We start from the raw sequence: 18,780 nt of genomic DNA on the forward strand, positions 1-18,780 counted from the left end.
TAAAAACATTACATTACCCATCCATATATCTGCCATCTACACCATATGTATCACCTGTAGTGGTACTCCTTTTCTAGCTGCCCATTACAATCCATCCTATTATGTGCCACAAGCGCTACATTCCTTTAAATTATATTGCCCTGTCCATTTTTCTACATGCCCCATGGTCTCCCCTTAGTAGATATATGTATTAAATACATTTCACATCAGGTATGGGCCCCCTCTGGTTATTTACAGCATCTCCAATGTTACCGGAGCATTCTTAGCTTCTAATTGTACTGCACATACATACAGAATGGTCCAACATCAGCCGCTGACATGCACAGCGCCTGGGTTACCTAGCAACCAGGCACACACTGAATCGCCGGCCGCGCATGCGCAGTAGCGGTCCCTGACCGCCGGCCCAACTTCCTGTGACAGAGGCACCACTTCCGGTTAGCGCTCTTAAAGCATTGCGGCGCCGGCCACGCTACACACCGGCAGCAGGGCGCGGGAGCGCCGCATAGTAACTACAAGCACCAGGTAACTTACTCCCCCTTATTGGGCCCTTACCTTGCCACCTGTACCGCAACATCCGGACAACTCTAGTTATGATATGCCCCTGTCATGCTCATCTCCCACAGGTTTACAAAACCCACTTCAGGGCTACTATTGCGTAAATACACGCATCACTACTCGGCATATAAGGTACATCTTATACCTTTACCACTTCTTATACTCTATGTACCTCCTTTATCTCACGTACCTATGTCATCTTTTCTGCAGTGTATGCCTCTAACTACAAGGACTCTTCCCTCTTCTATGTGCACATTAAAGGTAATACTTTTTCTTCCTGAATCTTTTATGTTGATTGTCATATAGACTGGCCTCAGGAGCCTTAGTCTGGCCCTGTGACCTTACTTCTGATTACATCTCCATTTGGAGATCTACGTAGTGTTGCTTCAGATATACGTATCATGCCATGTCACTGATGTCATATTTTAACCCCTTTTGTTTTTCCTATCCTTTGTTTTTTTATCCAGGTTGGGAACTTTATTTATTTTTGTTTTTGGAATATGAGTTATTGTATATATTATATGTTTACATATTCTGTCTTTATTTTTTCCATAGCGATTGTATGATTAAGGCCCTGGTAGGGCCGAAACGTCATAATAATTACCTCTGGTCGCTTTTCATGTTAAATAAACTTTTCACTAATTTTGCAAACATACATACAGAGTGTGCGGTGTACTATATTCTCTATGTACGTGGGGCTCATACAGCTCACTACACCTGCACCTCGCTCCCATATTACTCTGAGTGCGCGCCAATTTTCTTCACACAGGAATTCAGTGACAGATCACGTTTTTCCCCTCTGAGCATGCCCGGAAGGATTTTCAAGTCTGGTAAAAAGTCTCCCTCTCCCTCTCTCTCTCTTCCTCCACCCGGACATTTAATTCCCAGAAATTTGTACTGGATGCATCGCACACGTTTTCCACGATTTTTATGACGTCCGTCCATATGTCATTTTGCTGGACAACGACGGACAGCACAAAACGCAAGTGTGAAAGTAGCCTAAGCGGGAGAAAACGAACAATGAAAAATCCATTCCAGACAAAATCTTTCTTAATGGGATTAACTGTCTGGGGTCAAGGGACAAGGAAGGAATCAAAATTTATTTGAAATAAATCTACTCACTTATTGGTATATTACCAGTGTACAACATTGGATATACAAAAATCTTTCCTTCCCCTCCAGTATGGCATACATTATAATACTAGCTTGCATGAAAAAATATTATGCGACCTCCTGTTCAAATTTTTCTTCGTGCCTGTTGTTGTGTGTGTCTTATCTTTTATCCTCTCCTCATTGGCAGGTGACTCCACAATTCTGTTAACAAGGGTGTGATGAACCCGCACCTCGCCACACTACCTGACATCACTATTACGTTAGAGGGATCATGTGGCATGGTCTCCTCACTTGCACCAATGTGACGTTCAGCACCCCCTGGGTACACATAAGGTCAGCTTGGCACAGTTTTACACAGACAACCTCCTGTCCACACGGGCCCAGGGAGTAACGGGGAGTGAGAGGATGTGGCCCACACAGTTGCTGATGTGGCACCACACTCGTTCACAACCCTGACAGGCTGAGAGGCCCCCTTTACTAGCACCAGTGAAAGAGCACCTGGTCGCATGGAAAGTTAAAACCGAGAACATGGATGTGTGGATTCGTGGATCGAGATAAAAGGGCAACTCAAGGTTAAATTACTGTATATATTTATTTGCCTTAAGGGCACACCAGACAATACAGTATATATACAATGGTTATAACTATACAATGGTCAGATATGCAAACACGGGTGAAGTACCAAAGATATAAGCAGGAGAGTCATGTCAATTACAGGATTGATGTTCGACCATGCGTGCTAGGCCTCATGGAGGAATGGGCTGTCAGCCGACTACCCTTCCTCCCAGCACGTTACTCGATGTGGCCACCCACACCTTTTAGAAGCGAAGAGCAAACATGACAGAGAGAGATCACATGGCCTTACATAAGCTTTTATCCCCTTGGTCAGTCACTCCTTTCCGCCCCCGGGAGGGGCCTTATCCCCACCCCCTGGGTGTTTGAAGCTAAAACTCCCAAAACCCATGAAGGATCATAATTTCCCAATGGAAGATCATAGGGCTGCGGTTCTGGCACAATGGGATCCGGATGGGCCCTTATTATGCTTGGAGACCAAACACGCCTTCGCTACCTGGCTTCTACTAGCCATTCTGCATAACTCCCCACCCTGGGGTATTAGAATGGATCAAGACTGTGGAAGGCATTCGGTCCATTCCAGAGATCTGGAAAATGTAACCGATGTGTGGCTAGGAGGTATGATAACTCCATATTCATCTTAAATCTCCTTATGAATCCTACCTGACTGGAGGAAGTTTGAATGAAGCAGTCACACAGCGTGGGCTCCACAGGTGGTCTTCCTGTAAGAGCCCGGATACTAGCTGGTGGGGCTGCACCACCTGCTGAGCCAGGTGTCCTGCTACAGATACACATGCTGAAGGAGGGTTGTAAGATGCCATTAAATCCCTCCCATATTCTTCACAAAGGGTTAATGATCAGCAAAGGAAATTTATTATAGTAGATGGTTCAATCAAGTGGGCTAATGGAAAAAAATGTCTTTGAACTTTAAAGCGTTCTCTTTTTTTTTACACTCACTGCAGTGCTGAATTTGGGCACTGTTCATACCTACAGTGGGCTCCTAATCTTCTGGTCTCTTGTGTAATCACAAAAAAAATCTATTCATCTATTAATCTATTCAGCCTAGCAGCGCTGGAGTCCTGGGTTCAAACCCCACCAAGGACAACATCTGCAAAGAGTTTGTATGTTCTCTCCGTGTTTGCGTGGGTTTCCTCCCACATTCCAAAAGACATACTGATAGGGAATTTAGATTGTGAGCCCCATTGGGGACAGCGATGATAATGTGTGAAAACTGTAAAGCGCTGCGGAATATGTTAGCGCTATATAAAAATAAAGATTATTATTATTATTATTATTCATACTTTCTTTATTACTTTTTTTTTAACTTTTGTCTTCGAAACAGTGAGTGTTCACAGTCACAATAATTCCTTTTATATGTTTTTTTCCCTAAGGTTCAATACCTATTTCTCACACATTTTAAATGACATTTTGCTAACCGGATATCACAAAAGGGAGTCACATGTTTTACTATAACGTATTTAGTTTAAAATGTATGTGTGTATATGTATATATATATTTTTTTGAACAACTGGGGATTTTTTTTACTGCACCACCAGAGTGGTGATTCAAATGTAAGTCTCCTGTCCCTGCATCATACTCGCCTTCCGGTGTTTTAATCCATTTTCGCCGCCGCTCGCTTCTGTCTCTGGCAAAAAGTGACCTGCCCCACAGCTACAATGTTTCATGGAGCTCAGCTTATGACATGCCCCTTCGGAGGAAGCCACTGAGCAAAGCGCGCTTCAGGGGTTTTTCCAGTACTGATTAGTTTGCGATAATAACTTATTCTGTGATTTCTAGCAGTCTCCATTTGAAGTGATATCTTGGATCATAACATTTGCAACTTCTAACTCTAATATTGAATAACTTCATTTCTGTTCATTATCTCCTGGATCTATTGAGCAACTTACTTTCTTTGGAAATGGTTATACATGAATCTTTAACCATGATCAATGGGTAAATATGTAGTTACGGTAATTATCGGAAATTTGCACTATGTACTGAACCCCACTAGGGGGAGACACAGCCATATATTTCTGCTATTTATTCTCTAAACCATTAATTGACCCTATGTGTATATACAGTATTTTTTTATGCAAGCTAAAATACCAACTTACCTGTTTATTCAAATGTTCATTCAGGTTCTTACAAAAAAACTTTGGAGACTTCCTGTCCAAGTATGGATTCCCGAACTACCTCCGGGGAGTGCAATAATAATTTTCTATAATCTATGTCAATTATATATACACCAATTTGTTTTCTGTAGTACCTCTCTTTTTTAATTGTTTTTATTTTGGGCTTATATTTAATAAAGTTGATTTTCTTGATACTTATATATTTTGAGGAGTACGGTAATTTCCCTTTCTCATCTTTTTCTGTTTCTGGGGTCTTATACGAGTATGCTCAGGTGCTAACAGATCGACGGAGAAGGGAAGACAAAATCCTGCTCTACGTACTCCAGCCTGAAACGGACTAATTATGTCAAAATTTAATTCTTTAAAACTAATTTATTTTTTGAAATAAATGCCCTGCTTTTAGTGACTGAGGAGCTAAAGTTACTGAATAGTAGAACCCATGTTTCCTTATCACATGACTATGGCCGTTAAGACCTTTGGAAGATGGTCCAATGCCCAAAAAACATGTAATCTCAGTGTAACCTTCAGCGATAACCAGTAGATTTGTAATCTAGGATCTCAAACAAAAAGCCAGAAAATCAAACACAACGAGATATATAAATACAGACATAAAGACAATCAAACACAATGCTTGTTAAGCTGCGGGAATACAGCGTTCACTAAGCCACCAAAGAAAGAGACTTGGGTGCCAAACGAAAGCAACATACATTGACAGGAAAGATATAATGGAAGTAATAATCCAAACTCAACCCTGATGAAGGCCAGGAAAGATTAGATGAATTCAACTCTGTCTAAATGTCTAAATACATGATTGGGACAAGCTTCCCTTCTGACTGAGCACTCCGCCTTTTAGCCACAGGTGTTTTTAATCACAGCAGGACCACTACCCCTCCACAGAGATATAGATTTTAGTCTAACCGAGGATTCATGTTCCCATACAGATGAAGACTTTATTCTATGAGAGGAAAAGGCATTGTTAGGTCCTGGTAAACGAGAAATGCCTTATCGTGGCTACCAGGAACACATGAATTGGCCAATTTATGCACTAAACGTTCTACATTTTTCATATTTCTAGTGCAGTAAAGCAAATCAATTTTCATATTTCATGTTTGCAAGTTTTGGCGCTACAGAGTGCTGCCTTTTTTGTTTGACTGTATATGAGTTGGTGACTCTAGGTTCAGCACCTGTTCACACTTAGTCTATGTTTGGATGTGACGGTCAGTTTTTTTCATTTTTAATGCACCCACATAGTCATCCATAAAGTATAATGCACCCCCATAGTCAGCCATATAGTATAATGCACCCCCATAGTCATCCATAAAATATAATGCAGCCCATATGAGTCATCCATAAAGTATAATGCACCCCATGGTAATCCATGTACTAGTATGGTCACTAATTTAAAACAAAAAAAAAAAAAGAATACTCCCCTTCCCTTTGCTTCCCCGTTGCGCTGTGCTCTCTTGTGAAGCCATCAGCTGAGATCAGCGAGAGACGGGAGCGCACAACATCACTCCCATGCGCCCTGTCATGTGCACGTCGACATGCCTCTGGCCGGCAGCGTGTATTTTGGCATGAGGACGCACATCCAGTTGAAGTTTCTGCTGGCGTCGGTGTGCCCCGGGCCCAATTGCAACGGCAGCTGCTGTGACTGCAGTAGTTACACCCTTGTGCACATGTTCATCTCGTTCCACTCACTCTCTATGGAACTACTATGAAAGCCGCATACATCTAGCCACTATTTCCAGCAGTCCTATAAACAATGAATTGTAACGTGACAAACCAACAAGCCCTTATGGTAAAAGGAAGCCCTGCGAAAAGAAACATTCAGATTATTGAACAAAAAGAGCTGAGAAACTAAGTAAAGTACTCTTAAATAAAGGCGCAAATTAAATAATGCATAAGGCGCAAACAAACGAAGGAAGAAGTGCTTCTTTAAATATTTAATAATTATGTTTCCATCTTAAATGTGAAGAATACAAAGTAATAGATGCAAAAGTGAGAACAGATGCAAAAAAAAACACATCCGTCCTGAGTTATCATTTGCATTTTTTTTTTAGTCACTTTTCTTTTTTTTATCTTCTGGTAAAGCTTTTGATCCAATTTCTTCAATAAAGCACTTGTGCCTCATGTATTTTGGGCAAAATAAAAAAACGTCTCTTTGTGAAGACATCAAACCATAGATATCCATAAATTAAGTTATATATAATAATGAGAAATTACAGTGTCAAAAAGCACTGAACACATGAAGAAAGTGGTGCAAAATTTGATGTGGAAAAAAAGAGCAGTACAAAAAAGCACAGTGTGAACATACCTTAAGGCTCTAATGAAAAACAGGCAAAAAAAACCCAAAACACTAAACTAAAAAGGTCAAATGCAATAATAATGGATCGTGGCCAGTATTTTTACTTGCTTTATTCAGTATGGTCTGTAGGTGGCAGTATTAATATGTTACACAACACTCCTTACTGCGCAAATTCCCCATGGAAGATAACTCAGCATTAAGGCCCCGTCACACATAGCGATTTACCAACGATCACGACCAGCGATACGACCTGGCCGTGATCGTTGGTAAGTCGTTGTGTGGTCGCTGGGGAGCTGTCACACAGACAGCTCTCTCCAGCGACCAACGATCAGGGGAACGACTTCGGCATCGTTGAAACTGTCTTCAACGATGCCGAAGTCCCCCTGCAGCACCCGGGTAACCAGGGTAAACATCGGGTTACTAAGCGCAGGGCCGAGCTTAGTAACCCGATGTTTACCCTGGTTACAAAAAAAAACAAACAGTACATACTCACCATCTGATGTCCGTCAGGTCCCTTGCCGTCTGCTTCCTGCTCTGACAGTGCCGCCGTACAGTGAGAGCAGAGCGCAGCGGTGACGTCACCGCTGCGCTCTGCTCTCACTGTACGGCCGGATCTCAGTCAGAGCAGGAAGCAGACGGCAAGGGACCTGACGGACATCAGATGGTGAGCATGTACTGTTTGTTTTTTTTACATTTACGCTGGTAACCAGGGTAAACATCGGGTTACTAAGCGCGGCCCTGCGCTTAGTAACCCGATGTTTACCCTGGTTACCAGTGAAGACATCGCTGGATCGGTGTCACACACACCGATTCAGCGATGTCAGCGGGACCTCAGCGACCAAAAAAAGGTCCAGGCCATTCCGACACGACCAGCGATCTCGCAGCAGGGGCCTGATCGCTGGTACTTGTCACACATAGCGAGATTGCTACTGAGGTCGCTGTTGCGTCACAAAACTTGTGACTCAGCAGCGATCTCGCTAGCGATCTCGCTATGTGAGACGGGGCCTTTACACTATCAGGAAAAGACACAAAAGTATAAGAGTTCTATAAGTCCAGGGTTATTTACTGTACATATCTTTCAATGTGATGTGTAACGTGTCTCAGCCAGATTATGTTTTCCAACATTTCCTAATTATTTGGTCACTAGGTGGCAGAATTGTTTGAGAGATAATATACAAAACCAGGCAAGTATCTACTACTGAATATATGGGGAGAAATCTAGTCCCATGTTAAGTGTACCTGGCATTTAATCCTTTCAGGACTTGCTAATTTTTTCATTTTTGCTCTTTTGTCCTTAACCATCCTTCTTTTTTCAAAGGCGATACATTTTTGTTTTTCTATTGATGTAGCCGCGTGATTTTAATTTTTTTTTTATTTTCTGTGGTGCTGAGTTACATTTACCATTCTAGGGTTCCTTTGACATATTGATCAACTTTTATTTAATTTTTTTAGGGGAACTATAATGAGTAAAAGATTGCAAATTTGGAGCTTTGATATCTTTGGGCTTTCATCATGTTTTAAATAATTTTATTTTTTGATACACCAGACTTTGATACCAAATATAATGTTCATTATTATCATATTTTTAAACTGAAAAAAGAGTGATTTTAAACTTGTATTTTATAATATATATATATATATATATATATATATATATATATATATATATATATATATATATAGTAACACTTTTTACAACATTTTTACCTTTATTTTTACTCCCCCCCCCCCCTTCCAGGGGACTTTAAGCTGCAATGGTCCAATTGTTTAAACCATCTGCTGCAATATTATAGTGTTGCAGGATATAGCATAAATGGTGGTCTCCTCTGAAGCCTAGCCTATAGCATCAGAGGAGTACCAAGATGAGCATATGCACTGGTGATTGCTCTATTTAAATCTCGACAGCAGCACTTAAGTAGTTAAACAGCTGTGATGGCGACTAGGTCCGATCACTCCCATTATGAGTAGCTATGTACCACAGCCGACATGTCCTGTATGGAGCAGGCACAGCTCCTAGCCCGCTCCATAACGCACACCCCAGCCATGACTTACATGTATGATGGGGTGCATAAAAGGGTTAAAGGCATGCAGCACGGGCTAAAATAAAACGGAATGGCATTAATTATATCCAGTTCTGCAAACTTCCTGAAAAATTCTCAAAGCATTAATGATCAGAGAGGAAATTCTCTGGAGCGGCCTAGGTTCTCCAGAGCGGCCTAGATTCTCCAGAGCGGCCTAAGTTCTCCAGAGTGGCCTAGGTTCTGCAGAGCAGCCTACGTTCTCCGGAGTGGCCTAGGTTCTCTGGAGCGGCCTAAGTTCTCCGGAGCAGCCTAGGTTCTCCGGAGCAGCCTAGGTTCTCCGCAGCGGCCTAGGTTCTCCGGAGCGGCCTAAGTTCTCCGGAGCGGCCTAGGTTCTCCGCAGCGGCCTAAGTTCTCCGGAGCGGCCTAGGTTCTCCGCAGCAGCCTAAGTTCTCCGGAGCGGCCTAGGTTCTGCAGAGGAGCCTACGTTCTCCGGAGCAGCCTAGGTTCTCTGGAGCGGGCTTACCTCTCTGTTTTGTTTTTAGGAAACCGCTTTCCTCATTCCTCGTACAGAATGAAATGTGCTGAACCTTTTATTCTGGTGCTGAAGCCAAGTGAGAACTGAAAAGAAGATCAAGTATGGCGTCATCGATATTTCCAGCTTTAGTCAACACTTTCTGCCCTGACTGTTATCCTTAGTAAGCAGGGGTGCCCAAATTTTTACATGCCACTGTAGGCCAAAGGGACTTTTTGGGCGGCCTAGGTTCCAGGGCTTGGGTTTGATTGCAACCCCTGCACTTTTTGTAGTTTCTCCCCTGTCCCATACCTTATTTATTATAAAATCCATACAGGATATGTGATTTAAGGCTCTAGGATAGTCGGGTGGGAGGACGGGCCGTGTAACTGTGTAACAGGTGTCCGAATAAGCTTGAACAAACAAGTGCGGTGATCTTATGCAGCTTCTTTTTATGATATTTGTTCTGTATGGATAAGAAAGCAGCTGCACTTAATCTCTTCCAAGGGAGTTTCTTGGGGTGGGATGCACAATGAAGCTGCGAGCTTTTAACCCATCACATACAAAAGGATCCGTGTGTCTCCTTACATCGCTGAGTATCAGGAAACCGAAGCCCCGTATGCTATGCGCAGAATGTACTCAATGTACAGTGTATGTATACAGTCTGGCTGATGGGAGTTAAAGGGGATTCTCGGAAAGTCACCTTTAGTTCCTGGTAGCGATTAACGCTACGTCCTACATGAGCTGCCCTACACGGCCACATGGCCACTGCACTGTATACTCAGAAGGACAGTAATGAAACATTGCCCGGGCTGACATCAAAGCAAATACAGGATTCTAGATTCTATTTGAGAACAAATCTCTTCTTCAAACACAAATGTTGTAGTTCAGGTTGAAGAGTCGTTGGCGGCGCCCCACCATGTGCGCTTGTAGAACAGGGCAGGTTACTCCGCTCTCGATGAACTTTTACCTACATTCTCAGTCAACAGCAAAAATTTACCCTACATTGCGACTCACTGTTTTGTTTTTTTTTAGTCCTGGTTGCAGGAAACTTCAGCCCTCTGCAATCTGAGTGTTTGTCTATCTCTAATGGCTCGCAGGCAGAGAACTCAATGGCCCCCACATTGGGTCAGCGGGGTTATGCAAACCAGAGACGGCACAGCGAGTTTGTTTTTTTTCAAGTAAATCTACATTTTTCATGCAATACACAACATTTTTTTCACATTTGTTTTTTTCCTCCCCTTCCTCTAAGAGTCATACCTTTTTTAATTATTACATTGACCTGGCTGTAAGGCTATGTGCACACGTTGCGGATTTGGCTGCGGATCCACAGCGGATTTGACGCTCCGGATCCGCAGCAGTTTTCCATGCATTGTATAGTACCATGTAAACCTATGGAAAACCAAATCCGCAGTGCACATGCTGCGAAAAATTCAGTGCGGAAACGCAGCGGTTTATTTTCCACAGCATGTCAATTCTTTTTTTCCATCTACTCCATTATAGGAATCCGCAGGTGGAAAAACGCAGGCGAAATCAGCACAAAAACTGCACAAAATCCGCAGTAAATCTGCAGGGAATCTGCAGATAAAACACAGGGCATTTTACCTGCGAATTCTGCAGAATCTGCGTGGAAAAATCTGCAATTTTTTTTCACGTTTTTTCGCTGTGAAAACGCTTAAAAGGGCTTACTAAACGCATCCCATTATTTTTAATGGAATTCTGCATTGTTGTGCCCATGCTGCATTTTTTTCCTCAAAAAAAAAAAGCATCGTGGAAAAAAACGCAGCATGTTTATTAATTTTACGGAATTTCAGTGATTTTGCCGCTATATAAAATTGTATTGGGACGCTCCAGAAAAAACGAGAAAAAAACGCGAGCGTATTTCCTGCGAAAGGAGTTCGGTTTTGATCAGGAAAATTCTGTAAACATTCTGCAACGTGGTCACATAGCCTAAGGGGGATTCGTTTTTTTGCAGGACGAGTTGTAGTTTTAAATGACATCATTCATTGTAATTAGCCATGAGCGAGGATACTCGGATAAGGTGTTATATGAACATGCCCGGGTGCTAATGAGTCGCCCTCCAGGGCCTAGGGGTACTCGGTACCGGGTCCGGTCGTCGTTAAAGGGGAAGTCACGGTGGCGACGACCCAGTCCATGGCCCTGGGTGCCCAAGTAAAAGGGATAGTTTTTAAAGGGAGTTGTAAAGCAATAAAAGTTCGTGACGCCACCTGTGGTATTCGGTCAGTGGGGACCGACGCTGCTTAAAGGGGTCTTCTGGGGTGATGTTATGGCAGCTAAGATGGTATAACTTCCCACAGGTGAAGTTGGGTTCCCAGGGCTCCCGGTGTGTAGATGAAGATGGTGGGTGGTGCGGTAAGAATCAGAGGACACAGGTTTGCAGTCTCTTTACCTGGTTTACTGAAGACTTCAGGCACCAGATCACAGGTACAGGCAGGGTTCGGCCGGCTTGGAAGTGAGTTCAGAGACCCCTTTACCAGGTGGAGTTAAAAGCCTTCCTACCAGCGCTGTGGTGTAGTCCCTTGCTGCCTGTGGCTTTTGTCAAGGTCCTCACAGTTCTCTCTGTCCTCCATAAAGGTGGGACACTAACCCGTATGACAGGTGGCTCAAGCCTTTTTGTCAGGGTCTCTATCACGACGCGGGTTCTATGCACCACTGTGTCTCCTGGGTGTTAGGGCAGACAGGTTACATGTAGTCCAGCTGTCCGGTCGGTTTCTGTTGTGCCTCTTAGAGTCTGACACAACCTCAGTCTTCCGGCTACCGGAATCTGCGCTCTGTAGGGAGGTAGCCCAGGCGCAGCTATTCTCCCCAGTTGACACTCTCCTGTGCTTCGCTCTCCTGCACGCTCTCAACAATGTGTTCTTCTCTCTGTATTCTCTCTATCCAGGAGCTGCAGCACCCTCTTGGCTGCACGGCCCCTCACACTGGTCTCTCCCTCAGACTGCTCCAGTCTGCTGTCTGGCACTAACTGTCTAACTTTCCCTCCAGACCAGAATATATATATATATATATATATATATATATATATATATATATATATATACACTCACTGGCCACTTTATTAGGTACACCTGTCCAACTTCTTGTTAACACTTAATTTCTAATCAGCCAATCACATGGCGGCAACTCAGTGCATTTAGGCATGTAGACATGGTCAAGACAATCTCCTGCAGTTCAAACCGAGCATCAGTATGGGGAAGAAAGGTGATTTGAGTGCCTTTGAACGTGGCATGGTTGTTGGTGCCAGAAGGGCTGGTCTGAGTATTTCAGAAACTGCTGATCTACTGGGATTTTCACGCACAACCATCTCTAGGGTTTACAGAGAATGGTCCGAAAAAGAAAAAAAATCCAGTGAGCGGCAGTTCTGTGGGCGGAAATGCCTTGTTGATGCCAGAGGTCAGAGGAGAATGGGCAGACTGGTTCGAGCTGATAGAAAGGCAACAGTGACTCAAATCGCCACCCGTTACAACCAAGGTAGGCCTAAGAGCATCTCTGAAGGCACAGTGCGTCGAACTTTGAGGCAGATGGGCTACAGCAGCAGAAGACCACACCGGGTACCACTCCTTTCAGCTAAGAACAGGAAACTGAGGCTACAATTTGTACAAGCTCATCGAAATTGGACAGTAGAAGATTGGAAAAACGTTGCTTGGTCTGATGAGTCTCGATTTCTGCTGCGACATTCGGATGGTAGGGTCAGAATTTGGCGTAAACAACATGAAAGCATGGATCCATCCTGCCTTGTATGGAGCATCTTTGGGATGTGCAGCTGACAAATCTGCGGCAACTGTGTGATGCCATCATGTCAATATGGACCAAAATCTCTGAGGAATGCTTCCAGCCCCTTGTTGAATCTATGCCACGAAGAATTGAGGCAGTTCTGAAGGCAAAAGCGGTCCAACCCGTTACTAGCATGGTGTACCTAATAAAGTGGCCGGTGAGTGTATATATATATGAGCCACCCACAAGCTGGATCAGAGCTCCCCCTTCTGGCCTGGAGTGTGAACATGTTGTATGTTTGTGGTAACCTGATAAAGAAGATCATCCTTCGCTTTCAAGTGTGACATCACTCTCCTCGTGAGGAAAGCAATGCCACTGTAACAACCAGGACCCTGGGGTGTTACACTAACAGAGTGAAAAATATGTTCGATTCCCTGCGGCTGCATGTCTTGCGGCTGTTGAACAACCACAAAACATGCTGGGATTACGTGTTTGTTGAACATTGTTGAATATATATACTTTATTATTAAATGCCTAAAACATATAAAAAAAATCACAAAAGGTTCACCATATTCTGAGACCCTTATCATTTTTATTTTTCAGTCAATAGTTTTGTATGACGTCTTGTTTTTTTGGCCAGACAAGATGTAATATATAATAATACTGTTTTGGTGTCTATTTACTTTCTGATCTTTTCTTATTTAATTTATTTGACATGTGAAGTAACAGAAAAAAAGCAGCAAATTTGCCATTTTAATTTTTTTTGTGCCCCATTTTGGTATTATGCATATGGGATAAATATTTTATTAGTTTGGACAATTATACACACAACAATATTAAGTATGTTGTTTTTTTAAATTTAAATCTTGCTACTTATGTTTGGATAAGGGAGGGTGATTTAACCCCTTCAAGAAGCACTCCTATCAAGGTGTTTATCCTCTTAATACATTGCAGTCATCATATTATATAGCACTGTGTACTTACAATTGCTCACTTTGCCTTTCTACCCAGCTAATTCTCTATATAGAAACAGGAGGTCAATTTTACCTGTATGACTCATCAGTCACTGCAAAAGTCCCTGACAGGGGAGAGGAACAGAGCAGCTGGGTCAGGAATTGAAGAGGGGAATGATTTCTGCAGGGAGAAAACACTTCCTATTTCTATACAGAGCAGAGAAAAGAGGATAATTCGCTGGGTAGAAAGGCAGAATGAGCAATTGTAAGTGCACAGTGCTATATAATAGGAAAAAAATGTCCAACCGCACCGCTACAGTACATCAGTAGATGGAGAAGTTCTGTAACTGACCACTTCCAACACCTAGAACAGCTTATCAGCGGGGGGTGACTGGTGTCGCATCCCCACCAATAAGATAGGTCATCGGTGTTAAAGTAGTAGATAAAATCTTTAATAAGTTTCCACTGGAATACCTGAAAAAACTCAGTGAAGTGATTATGATCAGCAGAAGTACAACCTTTGGACCTCCAACAGTTCAGAGAATAAATGCTGATTCAGAGCTGTTTTGTTTCAATGTAAAAGTAGAGAATAACCTCTTTAAAGGTAAGGTACCGCGTTTGTAGATTATTAATAAATCACTGTAATGTAGCATAACATGCTGCTATAACCAAGTTTTAAATGCATGTGAAACAGATTTCGTGTGTTATATGTGTTTAAAGAAGGAACTGGGGGCTGACATCTTGGTTTTGCAGCAGTAGCAGGGCACTAACAGTGTCATTTTACAGCACCCCATGGACATAGGAGATAATAGACCGGCGAGGACCCTATCTATAACATTGGAGAGGCGTTAGCAGTGAGCTGGGCACGCCTCTGTGGGCTGCACAACTCACTGCTGTAGGTGTGACTAGCAGCCATTTTATTATAGCCCAGTGCTCTCTGCCCAGCTCCACTTAAGGCCCCGTCTCACATAGCGATTTACCAACGATCACGACCAGCGATACTACCTGGCCGTGATCGTTGGTAAGTCGCTGTGTGGTCGCTGGGGAGCTGTCACACAGACCGCTCTCCCCAGCGACCAACGATCAGGGGAACGACTTCGGCATCGTTGAAACTGTCATCAACGATGCCGAAGTCCCCCTGCAGCACCCGGTAACCAGGGTAAACATCGGGTTACTAAGCGCAGGGCCGCGCTTAGTAACCCGATGTTTACCCTGGTTACCAAAAAAAAACAAACACTACATACTCGCCTTTCGGTGTCCAGGTCCCTTGCCGTCTGCTTCCTGCTCTGACTGAGCCGCCGTACACTGAGAGCGCAGCGGTGACGTCACTGCTGTGCTCTCACTTCTCACTGTACGGCCGGCAGTCAGTGAGAGCAGGAAGCAGACGGCAAGGGACCTGACGGACATCAGAAGGCGAGTATGTAGTGTTTGTTTTTTTTTACATTTACGCTGGTAACCAGGGTAAACATCGGGTTACTAAGCGCGGCCCTGCGCTTAGTAACCCGATGTTTACCCTGGTTACCAGTGAAGACATCGCTGGATCGGTGTCACACACACCGATTCAGCAATGTCAGCGGGGCCTCAACGACCAAAAAAAGGTCCAGGCCATTCCGACACGACCAGCGATCTCGCAGCAGGGGCCTGATCGCTGGTACGTGTCACACATAGCGAGATCGCTATGGAGGTCGCTGTTGCGTCACAAAACTTGTGACTCAGCAGCGATCTCGCTAGCGATCTCGCTATGTGAGACGGGGCCTTTACTCTCTATCACAGGAGCTCCATTCACAGCCTGCAGAGAGGTGACACCTGACACCTCTCTCTGCCATACAATGTATCTCTCCCCTCCCTCCACAATGCCGGCCATTCACTGCAGACCTGGAGCTCCTTCTTATCTTACTGAGGGATGAGTCACAGACAGCTCTGCACAGACAATGCTGCTCCATACACACCACATAAACTAACTGTGCTTCTGATGCAGTAACTGCTGGTGATAGCAGATCACAGGTCAGTCACACACAAAATGGCGCTGCCCTGTGATGCTGCTCTTCATTCTGCCCCAGGGATATTAGACCACCCAAAAGGGGAGGGAAATGCTGATGTCAGCAGTTACTGCCCAGATTTTCCAGCTAACAGTAAAGCTGGTAAGTCTTACTATAGCTGCTTGGGGTCTAAAACGGAAAATGCTCCCCCTAGTGGTCAATATATATATTTGTAAGAAAATATATAATATTATTCATATAGAAATGTTTGCAAGCAGTGCAAACATTGCATTAATACATTTTATTTACTATTTTAAGCTTAATTTCACAAAAAAACAAACTACAAGAAAACTGGTGGCACCTTCCCTTTAAGGAAATGCTCATTTTTTGATGGGTTTTAGGAACAGTCTTTCTTTTCCAGGAGAGGTCTGGAGAGTTTTGCAAAATTCCAAAGGTTTCCAAATTCCAGATTCCATCAGGATTCACTTCAAAGAAATGTCAAGCACTTTTTTTTTACCACCAGGCATTTTTCAAAACTCTTGCAAAAAAATCATATGATCATTAAACTAAATTTTCCATAGACATGAATAAGAACGGTTTTTCAGAAAAAGGGTTTTGGAGTATATCCCTTCCAAAAAGCTAAAAACCCCTACACGTCTGTTTAACCCCGTCACGACCTATGACGTATATATATATATATATATATATCTAATATATAATTGCCTAGAATACTACTTCCTGCAATTTGTGCCAACTTCCGTGGCTTTGTCCGGAGCTAATGTCCGGAGATAAGTGACGTCACCAGCGTCCTACACCCAGGCAGAGCACAGGGGCCCCAGGCAGCATATGGGGCCCCAGGCAGAGCACAGTGGTCCCAGGTAGAGCACAGGGGCCCCAGGCAGCATATGGGGCCCCAGGCAGAGCACAGGGGCCCCAGGCAGCATATGGGGCCCCAGGCAGAGCACAGTGGCCCCAGGCAGAGCACAGGGGCCCCAGGCAGCATATGGGGCCCCAGGCAGAGCACAGTGGTCCCAGGCAGAGCACAGGGGCCCCAGGCAGCATATGGGGCCCCAGGCAGAGCACAGGGGCCCCAGGCAGCATATGGGGCCCCAGGCAGAGCACAGTGGCCCCAGGCAGAGCACAGGGGCCCCAGGCAGCATATGGGGCCCCAGGCAGAGCACAGTGGTCCCAGGCAGAGCACAGGGGCCCCAGGCAGCATATAGGGCCCCAGGCAGAGCACAGGGGCCCCAGGCAGCATATGGGGCCCCAGGCAGAGCACAGTGGCCCCAGGCAGAGCACAGGGGCCCCAGGCAGCATATGGGGCCCCAGGCAGAGCACAGTGGTCCCAGGTAGAGCACAGGGGCCCCAGGCAGCCTATGGGGCCCCAAGCAGAGCACAGGGGCCCCAGGCAGCATATGGGGCCCCAGGCAGAGCACAGTGGCCCCAGGCAGAGCACAGGGGCCCCAGGCAGCATATGGGGCCCCAGGCAGAGCACAGTGGTCCCAGGCAGAGCACAGGGGCCCCAGGCAGAACATGGGGCCCCAGGCAGAGCACAGGGGCCCCAGGCAGAGCACAGGGGCCCCAGGCAGCATATGGGGCCCCAGGCAGAGCACAGGGGCCCCAGGCAGCATATGGGGCCCCAGGCAGAGCACAGTGGCCCCAGGCAGAGCACAGGGGCCCCAGGCAGAACATGGGGCCCCAGGCAGAGCACAGGGGCCCCAGGCAGAGCACAGGGGCCCCAGGCAGCATATGGGGCCCCAGGCAGAGCACAGGGGCCCCAGGCAGCATATGGGGCCCCAGGCAGAGCACAGTGGCCCCAGGCAGAGCACAGGGGCCCCAGGCAGCATATGGGGCCCCAGGCAGAGCACAGTGGTCCCAGGCAGAGCACAGGGGCCCCAGGCAGCATATGGGGCCCCAGGCAGAGCACAGGGGCCCCAGGCAGCATATGGGGCCCCAGGCAGAGCACAGTGGCCCCAGGCAGAGCACAGGGGCCCCAGGCAGCCTATGGGGCCCCAGGCAGAGCACAGGGGCCCCAGGCAGCATATGGGGCCCCAGGCAGAGCACAGTGGCCCCAGGCAGAGCACAGGGGCCCCAGGCAGCATATGGGGCCCCAGGCAGAGCACAGTGGTCCCAGGCAGAGCACAGGGGCCCCAGGCAGCCTATGGGGCCCCAGGCAGAGCACAGTGGCCCCAGGCAGAACATGGGGCCCCAGGCAGAGCACAGGGGCCCCAGGCAGCATATGGGGCCCCAGGCAGAGCACAGGGGCCCCAGGCAGCATATGGGGCCCCAGGCAGAGCACAGTGGCCCCAGGCAGAGCACAGGGGCCCCAGGCAGAACATGGGGCCCCAGGCAGAGCACAGGGGCCCCAGGCAGAGCACAGGGGCCCCAGGCAGCATATGGGGCCCCAGGCAGAGCACAGGGGCCCCAGGCAGCATATGGGGCCCCAGGCAGAGCACAGTGGCCCCAGGCAGATCACAGGGGCCCCAGGCAGCATATGGGGCCCCAGGCAGAGCACAGTGGTCCCAGGCAGAGCACAGGGGCCCCAGGCAGCATATGGGGCCCCAGGCAGAGCACAGTGGCCCCAGGCAGAGCACAGGGGCCCCAGGCAGCATATGGGGCCCCAGGCAGAGCACAGTGGTCCCAGGCAGAGCACAGGGGCCCCAGGCAGCCTATGGGGCCCCAGGCAGAGCACAGTGGCCCCAGGCAGAACATGGGGCCCCAGGCAGAGCACAGGGGCCCCAGGCAGAACACAGGGGCCCCAGGCAGCATATGGGGCCCCAGGCAGAGCACAGGGGCCCCAGGCAGCATATGGGGCCCCAGGCAGAGCACAGTGGCCCCAGGCAGAGCACAGGGGCCCCAGGCAGAACATGGGGCCCCAGGCAGAACATGGGGCCCCAGGCAGA

The 18,780-nt window shown here is 46.4% G+C and overlaps 1 protein-coding gene across 1 annotated transcript in view; it reads left to right on the forward strand.

Annotated features, from left to right (window-relative positions):
• The first annotated feature begins 5,917 nt into the window (after positions 1-5,917).
• LOC143804038 (uncharacterized) overlaps positions 5,918-18,780 on the forward strand; it is a 57,455-nt gene continuing 44,592 nt past the window's right edge. Inside the window, exon 1 of the mRNA XM_077281781.1 lies at positions 5,918-5,986. Within this exon, the coding sequence (XP_077137896.1) occupies positions 5,918-5,986 (69 nt within the window). The remainder of the gene's footprint in view (positions 5,987-18,780) is intronic.

Source organism: Ranitomeya variabilis, chromosome 2 (genome assembly GCF_051348905.1).
Source record: "Ranitomeya variabilis isolate aRanVar5 chromosome 2, aRanVar5.hap1, whole genome shotgun sequence".
NCBI classification, from domain to species: domain Eukaryota; kingdom Metazoa; phylum Chordata; class Amphibia; order Anura; family Dendrobatidae; genus Ranitomeya; species Ranitomeya variabilis.